Source organism: Sinocyclocheilus anshuiensis, unplaced genomic scaffold (assembly GCF_001515605.1).
Source record: "Sinocyclocheilus anshuiensis isolate Anshui unplaced genomic scaffold, SAMN03320099.WGS_v1.1 scaffold320, whole genome shotgun sequence".
Taxonomy (NCBI): Eukaryota; Metazoa; Chordata; class Actinopteri; order Cypriniformes; family Cyprinidae; genus Sinocyclocheilus; species Sinocyclocheilus anshuiensis.
Genome location: NW_015554092.1, coordinates 67,420 through 77,894, shown reverse-complemented (window position 1 = coordinate 77,894; position 10,475 = coordinate 67,420). Strand labels below are relative to the sequence as shown.

The 10,475-nt window shown below is 42.7% G+C and overlaps 1 protein-coding gene across 1 annotated transcript in view; it reads right to left on the bottom strand.

The window, feature by feature from the left end:
• LOC107669280 (lysosome membrane protein 2-like) overlaps positions 1 to 10,475 on the bottom strand; it is a 37,136-nt gene that overhangs the window by 1,126 nt on the left and 25,535 nt on the right. Inside the window, exons 7-11 of the mRNA XM_016461457.1 lie at positions 9,509 to 9,687; positions 6,813 to 6,931; positions 6,584 to 6,657; positions 6,418 to 6,469; positions 6,182 to 6,334 (exon numbers count right to left, since the gene is read on the bottom strand). Coding sequence (XP_016316943.1) covers positions 6,182 to 6,334; positions 6,418 to 6,469; positions 6,584 to 6,657; positions 6,813 to 6,931; positions 9,509 to 9,687 — 577 coding nt within the window. The remainder of the gene's footprint in view (positions 1 to 6,181; positions 6,335 to 6,417; positions 6,470 to 6,583; positions 6,658 to 6,812; positions 6,932 to 9,508; positions 9,688 to 10,475) is intronic.

Below are 10,475 nucleotides of genomic sequence, written 5' to 3'. Positions count from 1 at the left end.
CATGTAATTACATCTGTAATTCATTTCTGTAATTACATTTATAATTACACAGTTGACCCATCCCTTACACCTTTACCCACCCTTAAACCTATCCATACCAACAAACCTGTCCCTAACCTTACCCATATCCCACCTTAATAGCAGCAAAAGTGTTTTGCAATACAATATGTGTACATACTGTACGTGTTTTTACATTGTACTTATATTTTAAAAATACCTGCATGTAATTACATCTGTAATTAATTTCTGTAATTACATTTATAATTACACAGTTGACCCATCCCTTACACCTTTACCCACCCTTAAACCTACCCATACCAACAAACCTGTCCCTAACCTTACCTTATCCCACCTCAATAGCAGCAAAATGTTTTGCAATACAATATGAACACAATAAGTACATTGTACTTAATTTTTGATGTAAATGATGTAAATTTTTGATGACTTAATATAAAGTGGGGCCCATATTTTTGTTCATGGGTGTAGATTGAGTTACTATCACATCAGTATCATCTCAGCACTGCCTGATTTTCTCAAACTCCACACGTCCTTTAGTTTTCTCTGCTCTACAGCAGCGACTCGTGTGAATGAGGAGATGGATTCTGGAAGAATAGCGTTCAGCTTCCACAACAAACACACTCAGAAATATTCCTGGAATGGTTTGACGGCAGCTTTAGTGCGTGTGAACCAAGCGGACAGAGAATGTCACATTTTAGGGTTTCAGTGCAAACTTTGGTGGGAAAGTGAAGAATAAGCTGGAGAATAATGGAGATTTTTCTGAAAAGCCTCAACTTTCTCACAAACACACTTTGTGACCCTTAAGACAAACGTTATGTTTGTTTATGTAAAGCTGGAAGTTTAAAGTAGTTTGAAAAGCTTGTAGTTTGAAGCTTTGAAGTCTCCCAGACAGACAGATCACTTTGGTTGCTAAGGCGTTCTGTGTGACAGCAAAGGCATTGCCAAACATATGCTATTGTGTCCTTGTTTTTTGCCAAAGTGTTGTTTACCGAGTGAGTTACAGTGTTCTAATTAATTACTAGAGTGTTACTAGGTGGTTGTTAGGGTGTTCTGGGTAGTTACTAGGGTGTTACTAGGTGGTTGTTAGGGTGTTCTGGTGAAATGAGAAGACCAGAGTTGCAAGGATGTTGCTAGGCAGTTGTTAATGTGTTCTGTATGGTTACTAGGGTCTTCTGGGTGGTTAATAGGGTGTTACTAGGCAGTTGCTAGGGTGTTACTAGAGAGCTCTTATGGTGTTTCTGGGGAAATAAGAAGACCAAAGTTAATAGGGTGTTGCTAGGCAGTTGTTAAGGTGTTCTAGGTGGTTGTTAGGGTATTCTGGGTAGTTACTAGGGTGTTACTAGGTGGTTGTTAGGGTGTTCTGGTGAAATGAGAAGACCAGAGTTGCAAGGATGTTGCTAGGCAGTTGTTAAGGTGTTCTATATGGTTACTAGGGTGTTCTGGGTGGTTAATAGGGTGTTACTAGGCAGTTGCTAGGGAGTTACTAGAGAGTTCTTAGGGTGTTTCTGAGGAAATAAGAAGACCAAAGTTACTAGGGTGTTGCTAGGCAGTTGTTAAGGTGTTCTGACTGGCTACTAGGGTGTTCTGGGTGGTTAATAGGGTGTTACTAGGCAGTTGCTAGGGAGTTACTAGAGAGTTCTTACGGTGTTTCTGAGGAAATACGAAGACCAAAGTTACTAGGGAGCTGCTAGGCAGTTGTTAAGGTGTTCTGACTGGCTACTAGCGTGTTCTGGGTGGTTAATAGGGTGTTACTAGGCAGTTGCTAGGGAGTTACTAGAGAGTTCTTACGGTGTTTCTGAGGAAATACGAAGACCAAAGTTACTAGGGAGTTGCTAGGCAGTTGTTAAGTTGTTCTGGGTGGTTAATAGGGTGTTCTGGGTGGTTAATAGGGTGTTACTAGGCAGTTGCTACATTGTTTCTGGGAAAATAAGAAGACCAAAGTTGCTAGGGTGTTGCTAGGTGGCTGTTAGGGTGTTACTAGACAGTTGTTAGGTTGTTCTGGGGAAATGAAAAGACTATTGTTGCTAGGGTGTTGCTAAGTGGTTGTTATGTTGTTCTGGGTGGTTACTACTGTGTTACTAGGTGGTTGTTAGGGTGTTCTGGGTAGTTACTAGGGTGTTACTAGGTGGTTGTTAGGGTGTTCTGGGTAGTTACTAGGGTGTTACTAGGTGGTTGTTAGGGTGTTCTGGGTAGTTACTAGGGTGTTACTAGGTGGTTGTTAGGGTGTTCTGGGTAGTTACTAGGGTGTTACTAGGTGGTTGTTAGGGTGTTCTGGGTAGTTACTAGGGTGTTACTAGGTGGTTGTTAGGGTGTTCTGGGTAGTTACTAGGGTGTTACTAGGTGGTTGTTAGGGTGTTCTGGGTAGTTACTAGGGTGTTACTAGGTGGTTGTTAGGGTGTTCTGGGTAGTTACTAGGGTGTTACTAGGTGGTTGTTAGGGTGTTCTGGGTAGTTACTAGGGTGTTACTAGGTGGTTGTTAGGGTGTTCTGGGTAGTTACTAGGGTGTTACTAGGTGGTTGTTAGGGTGTTCTGGGTAGTTACTAGGGTGTTACTAGGTGGTTGTTAGGGTGTTCTGGTGAAATGAGAAGACCAGAGTTGCAAGGATGTTGCTAGGCAGTTGTTAATGTGTTGTGTATGGTTACTAGGGTCTTCTGGGTGGTTAATAGGGTGTTACTAGGCAGTTGCTAGGGAGTTACTAGAGAGTTCTTAGGGTGTTTCTGAGGAAATAAGAAGACCAAAGTTACTAGGGAGTTGCTAGGCAGTTGTTAAGGTGTTCTGACTGGCTACTAGGGTGTTCTGGGTGGTTAATAGGGTGTTACTAGGCAGTTGCTAGGGAGTTACTAGAGAGTTCTTACGGTGTTTCTGAGGAAATAAGAAGACCAAAGTTACTAGGGAGTTGCTAGGCAGTTGTTAAGGTGTTCTGACTGGCTACTAGGGTGTTCTGGGTGGTTAATAGGGTGTTACTAGGCAGTTGCTAGGGAGTTACTAGAGAGTTCTTACGGTGTTTCTGAGGAAATAAGAAGACCAAAGTTACTAGGGAGTTGCTAGGCAGTTGTTAAGGTGTTCTGACTGGCTACTAGGGTGTTCTGGGTGGTTAATAGGGTGTTACTAGGCAGTTGCTACATTGTTTCTGGGAAAATAAGAAGACCAAAGTTGCTAGGGTGTTGCTAGGTGGCTGTTAGGGTGTTACTAGACAGTTGTTAGGTTGTTCTGGGGAAATGAAAAGACTATTGTTGCTAGGGTGTTGCTAAGTGGTTGTTATGTTGTTCTGGGTGGTTACTACTGTGTTACTAGGTGGTTGTTAGGGTGTTCTGGGTAGTTACTAGGGTGTTACTAGGTGGTTGTTAGGGTGTTCTGGGTAGTTACTAGGGTGTTACTAGGTGGTTGTTAGGGTGTTCTGGGTAGTTACTAGGGTGTTACTAGGTGGTTGTTAGGGTGTTCTGGGTAGTTACTAGGGTGTTACTAGGTGGTTGTTAGGGTGTTCTGGGTAGTTACTAGGGTGTTACTAGGTGGTTGTTAGGGTGTTCTGGGTAGTTACTAGGGTGTTACTAGGTGGTTGTTAGGGTGTTCTGGGTAGTTACTAGGGTGTTACTAGGTGGTTGTTAGGGTGTTCTGGGTAGTTACTAGGGTGTTACTAGGTGGTTGTTAGGGTGTTCTGGGTAGTTACTAGGGTGTTACTAGGTGGTTGTTAGGGTGTTCTGGGTAGTTACTAGGGTGTTACTAGGTGGTTGTTAGGGTGTTCTGGGTAGTTACTAGGGTGTTACTAGGTGGTTGTTAGGGTGTTCTGGGTAGTTACTAGGGTGTTACTAGGTGGTTGTTAGGGTGTTCTGGGTAGTTACTAGGGTGTTACTAGGTGGTTGTTAGGGTGTTCTGGGTAGTTACTAGGGTGTTACTAGGTGGTTGTTAGGGTGTTCTGGTGAAATGAGAAGACCAGAGTTGCAAGGATGTTGCTAGGCAGTTGTTAAGGTGTTCTATATGGTTACTAGGGTGTTCTGGGTGGTTAATAGGGTGTTACTAGGCAGTTGCTAGGGAGTTACTAGAGAGTTCTTAGGGTGTTTCTGAGGAAATAAGAAGACCAAAGTTACTAGGGAGTTGCTAGGCAGTTGTTGGGTTGTTCTGGGTGGTCAATAGGGTGTTCTGGGTGGTTAATAGGGTGTTACTAGGCAGTTGCTAGGGAGTTACTAGAGAGTTCTTAGGGTGTTTCTGAGGAAATAAGAAGACCAAAGTTACTAGGGAGTTGCTAGGCAGTTGTTGGGTTGTTCTGGGTGGTCAATAGGGTGTTCTGGGTGGTTAATAGGGTGTTACTAGGCAGTTGCTAGGGAGTTACTAGAGAGTTCTTAGGGTGTTTCTGAGGAAATAAGAAGACCAAAGTTACTAGGGAGTTGCTAGGCAGTTGTTGGGTTGTTCTGGGTGGTCAATAGGGTGTTCTGGGTGGTTAATAGGGTGTTACTAGGCAGTTGCTAGGGAGTTACTAGAGAGTTCTTAGGGTGTTTCTGAGGAAATAAGAAGACCAAAGTTACTAGGGAGTTGCTAGGCAGTTGTTGGGTTGTTCTGGGTGGTCAATAGGGTGTTCTGGGTGGTTAATAGGGTGTTACTAGGCAGTTGCTAGGGAGTTACTAGAGAGTTCTTAGGGTGTTTCTGAGGAAATAAGAAGACCAAAGTTACTAGGGTGTTGCTAGGCAGTTGTTAAGGTGTTCTATATGGTTACTAGGGTGTTCTGGGTGGTTAATAGGGTGTTACTAGGCAGTTGCTAGGGAGTTACTAGAGAGTTCTTAGGGTGTTTCTGAGGAAATAAGAAGACCAAAGTTACTAGGGAGTTGCTAGGCAGTTGTTAAGGTGTTCTGACTGGCTACTAGCGTGTTCTGGGTGGTTAATAGGGTGTTACTAGGCAGTTGCTAGGGAGTTACTAGAGAGTTCTTAGGGTGTTTCTGAGGAAATAAGAAGACCAAAGTTACTAGGGAGTTGCTAGGCAGTTGTTGGGTTGTTCTGGGTGGTCAATAGGGTGTTCTGGGTGGTTAATAGGGTGTTACTAGGCAGTTGCTAGGGAGTTACTAGAGAGTTCTTAGGGTGTTTCTGAGGAAATAAGAAGACCAAAGTTACTAGGGAGTTGCTAGGCAGTTGTTGGGTTGTTCTGGGTGGTCAATAGGGTGTTCTGGGTGGTTAATAGGGTGTTACTAGGCAGTTGCTACATTGTTTCTGGGAAAATAAGAAGACCAAAGTTGCTAGGGTGTTGCTAGGTGGCTGTTAGGGTGTTACTAGACAGTTGTTAGGTTGTTCTGGGGAAATGAAAAGACTATTGTTGCTAGGGTATTGCTAAGTGGTTGTTATGTTGTTCTGGGTGGTTACTACTGTGTTACTAGGTGGTTGTTAGGGTGTTCTGGTGAAATAAGAAGACCAAAGTTACTAGGGAGTTGCTAGGCAGTTGTTAAGGTGTTCTGACTGGCTACTAGGGTGTTACTAGGCAGTTGCTACGGTATTTATGGGAAAATAAGAAGACCAAATTTGCTAGGTGGCTGTTAGGGTGTTACTAGACAGTTGTTAGGTTGTTCTGGGGAAATGAAAAGACTATTGTTGCTAGGGTGTTGCTAAGTGGTTGTTATGTTGTTCTGGGTGGTTACTACCGTGTTACTAGGTGGTTGTAGGGTGTTCTATGAAAATGGGAAGACCAGACTTGCTATAGTGTTGCTAAGTGGTTGTTAGGTGTTCTGGACAGTTACTAGGCAGTTGCAAGGGTGTTGTCAGGCAGTTGTTAGGGTGTTCTGGGTGGTTGCTAGGGTGTTACTAAGCGGTTGTTAGGGTGTTTTGGGAAATTAGATGACCAGAGCTGCTAGGGTGTTCTGTGTGGTTGCTAGTGTACTTTGGGTGGTTGCTAGGCAGATGCTAGGGTGTTATGTATGGTTGCTAAGTGGTTGCTAGGGTACTCTGGGTCATTGCTAGGGTATTGCTAGGGTGTTCTGGGTGGTAGTTAGGCAGATGCTAGGGAGTTCTGTATGGTTGCTAAGTGGTTGCTAGGGTACTCTGGGTCATTGCTAGGGTATTGCTAGGGTGTTCTGGGTGGTAGTTAGGCAGATGCTAGGGAGTTCTGTATGGTTGCTAAGTGGTTGCTAGGGTACTCTGGGTCATTGCTAGGGTGTTGCTAGGGTGTTCTGGGTGGTCATATTACCTTGTTCTGATAGAAGCGGATGACAAGGATGATACAGACGAGCAGCAGAATGACTCCCAGAGCCCCGAGGACGAGCGGGAAATGAGAGACCAGAGTCACGATCAGCAGCAGCTTCTGAATCCTTGCGGCCGAAGCGTCGTCAATCACCACCGACTGCAAACACAGCAGAAAATCATTCAGCGGTTTTATAGGAGACGAAACCGTTGGTCACTAAATCATCCACTTCTGACTCTCACCTCATTCAGAAACAAAATGGGGAAGATGGTGCCATTGAGATTCCTGGTCAAACTGAGGAAACAAAGGACAAAAAGACCTTCAGCCAGAAAACTATAAAAACATACACTCACGGCTGTTTATCAGAACGGCCCGATTAAATATATCAGACAGGAAAGCATCACTCACGGAAAGCCGGTCACTCTCTCGAGATGAATGTTGATCTGGGCTCGTTTCATGGCACGAACAGGCACTCCCATAGTCTGAGGAGAAACCAGAAGATCTGAGCCAGACTGCAGCAATCAAACCAATTATATCACAAAAACACTTCAGACAGGAAAAAATACATTAGAGAACGAGACACTGATCATGCAAATCAACACTTCAAAGCGTCTTATCACAACACAGCAGATCTTACAGGGTTCAGATCCAGAAAGGTCTGGTGACGCTCGTGCACCGGAGAAATGCCATCGATGGCTTTGGCGTACCTCTCAGCACCCAGATGAAAGTGAGGGAACGACACGACGACAGGAGCACCTGAGACAACAATTACACCACAAAATCACTGCATTTCTGATGCTTTTATCCAAAGAGACGTGCATTGCAATCAAGGCATTCATTTGATCAGCCCATGGATTCCCAAACTCAAAATAATTTTTTTTTTAAATGAAAACCATTTTATACTGCATAAGGAAAATTAAATGTTTTTGTAGTACCATTATGATTTGTTCAACTGTGACATTATTTTCATGACGTTCAATTTTCAGTACAGTACTGTACATCACAGTAAAAACATTATTATTATTATTATCATCATAAATAAGTAATAATTAATGTATAATGTATAAATTAATAATTCAATAAAAATAAATATTAAATGATTAAATCAACTTGCATCACAAGAATAAATTACATTTTAATGTATAGAAAACAGCTATTTTAAATAGTTTAAATAATTTTTACTGAAGAGACTTCTTTAAAAAAATTATTATTCCCAAAAAAAGTATATAATATTATATTCACTCACACTATTATGGTTTTTACAGTATTTTTTACTGTATACAGAAGAGACTTCTTTCAAAAAAATTAATAATTAAAAAGATATATATATACAGTCTATCCAGTGTTTACATATTGTAACTAATGTTCATGAACGTGTTGTTCCTATTAAATGAACAAAAAATTAGTTTTTAGAGTGAAATCTGGTGTTTAGTTTCATGCACTACAGAATTACAAGATCAAACATTTTAACATGAGTGGATATGTTGAGAACAACATACTACATGCACTATTTCTGCAGTGCGCGATATGAGTAATCACCTAGATGACCTTCTGCATGACCTCCTCAAAATGCAAAATACGCTTTTCATTGGCAGGATGATAACTGACTCACTCAGTGAATTAAACAAAGCAATGAGTGAAACATTCAGCATCATACAGCACATAGGCTACTGTTTCACACTCTTCTTTCATTCACAAGTCAGTGCCCTCGTCAGATAAAGGGATGTCCTCTAAACTCACAGAACATCAGTCATTACGAATGTTTTGTTGTCTAACAGCAGAAATGACGTCTCCTCCTCGCATTGTCTTAACAATGCCTTCTCTCATACGAGCCCCCTGAGAGTCGTAGAGCTTCATCCTGTCGTGACGTTAAAGAGGAACATCGTCTCATGAGAAGACCAAGGGAACTCTGACCTTGAGCATGAAAGCAATCAGGAGTGACCTCAAGTAACCCAGATGATTTACCACCTCTGTTCTCAACACATGTAGGGGAAATTAGACTGTGTGTGTGTGTGTGTGTGAGTGTGTGTGTGTGTGTGTGAGAGTGTGTGTGTGTGTGTGTGTGTGAGTGTATGTATGGGGGGAACAGAAACTCATATTACTGCTCCAGACACAGAGGGCAATGAGAAATAAAGTAGAAAATGAAATGCCTAAAACAGTCTAAAATACCCTAGCAACTCCATAGCAACAGCCTAAACATTTTAGAACACCCTAACAACTCCATAGCAACAGACAAAAACACACAGAACACCCAAGCATCTGCATAACAACAACCTAAAACACTCAGAACACCCTAGCAACTGCATAGCAACAGCCTAAAACACGCAGAACACCCTAGCAACTGCATAGCAACAGCCTAAAACACTCACAACACCCTAGTAGCTACATAGCAACAGCCTAAAACACTCACAACACCTTAGTAGCTGCATAGCAACAGCCTAAAACACTCACAACACCCTAGCAACTGCATAGCAACAGCCTAAAACCCTAGCAACTGAATAGCTACAGCCTAAATCACTCAGAACACCCTAGAAACTGAATAGCTACAGCCTAAAACCCTCAGAACACCCTAGAAACTGCATAGCAACAGCCTAAAACACTCACAACACCCTAGCAACTGAATAGCTACAGCCTAAATCACTCAGAACACCCTAGAAACTGAATAGCTACAGCCTAAAACCCTCAGAACACCCTAGCAACTGAATAGCTACAGCCTAAAACACTCACAACACCCTAGCAACTGAATAGCTACAGCCTAAATCACTCAGAACACCCTAGAAACTGCATAGCAACAGCCTAAAACAATCACAACACCCTAGTAGCTGCATTGAAACAGCCTAAAACACTCACAACACACTAGCAACTGCATAGCAACAGACTAAAACACTCAAAACGCCCTAGCAACTGCATAGCAACAGCCTAAAACACTCACAACACCCTAGAAACTGCATAGCAACAGACTAAAACACTCAAAATGTCCTAGCAACTGCATAGCAACAGCCTAAAACACCCAAGCAACTGCATAGCAACAGCCTAAAACACTCAGAACGCCCAAGCAACTGCATTGAAACAGCCTAAAATACTCAAAACATCATAGCAACTCCATGGCAACTGCCTAAAATATTCAAAACAGCCTAGTAACTCCATAACAACTGCATAAGAAAGCCAATGAGCAATAATTAAAGTATAAAATTAAATGAATGATTAAAGGAAATTAGAATAAAATTGAATATTAAATTAAACTGGTTTCATCTTCAATTGTAATCCTATAATATACAAGTAAGCTGTGTTCATGCATGTCTGAATTACATGTACATATACACATTAGCGCACCGTTCCGACACACAGACACATCCAGCACGCCGTCGTCTAGGCAGTTCTTTGGCGTCAGGCAGAATCCCTCGTTCTCTGGGTTGTTCTTGCCGCTGGCCAGCACGGCTCGGGGCGGCGTGAAGCGGTACGCTGGGATGCCCTTCACCTCCACCTCCTTCTCGAAGCGCATGTGGATGGACCTGCAGAAGAGCCATCAGACAACACGATCACATAACAACACATGCAGCACAGCAGATTCAGATTAACCTGGCAAATGTGACCCTGAACACGACCTTTGATGCACGAGCCTGTGTTCACTATTAAGAAAGCATTCGGAAACCTGCTTTTAAGTCACAGGAAAAGAGCTCCGTAACAAACAGCGGTCTTGTGATCAAGCGTGTTTGTTTTGAGCTGATTCTGATCAAGGGAAAGGAGTTTTCCAGACAGACCCCAGCCTGATTAAACCGTGTACAAAGGTTACACACACCGCTCCTGCGGCCGCCTTTCCCTTAAAAATCCGGGTGAGGAGTCAGTGGAAAAGGACAAGGACAGCTGTCCCCGCCAGCACAATAAGCCAAGGGCCCGCCGCTCACACTCAACTAGGTTAAAAGTGGCTTGAAAACATTCCAGGTCGGAGTCAGTTCTCCAGAAACCATGTGTGACGGCAGAACACGCCAGATTCTTTCCGCACCAAACAAAGACGGGCGGTTTAGGGCAGAGTTCCCACTGAAAACAGAGATCAGGGCGAGACGGACAGGTCAACTGGATTTCAGGTGAAAGGTCAAAGGGCGCCCAGAACATATATTATATTGGTGTATTAAAATAACGGCGTGCGTCACTCACTATACATCATCAGCTGACAAACACAGAGAAGAAACTGAAAAAGATTTTAAAACCCTCTAACATACAGAGGTGAAATTAAAAACGGAACTGCATTGCTTTAAATAAAAAAAAAAGAAACACTATTAAAAATTAACCTGAAACTTGA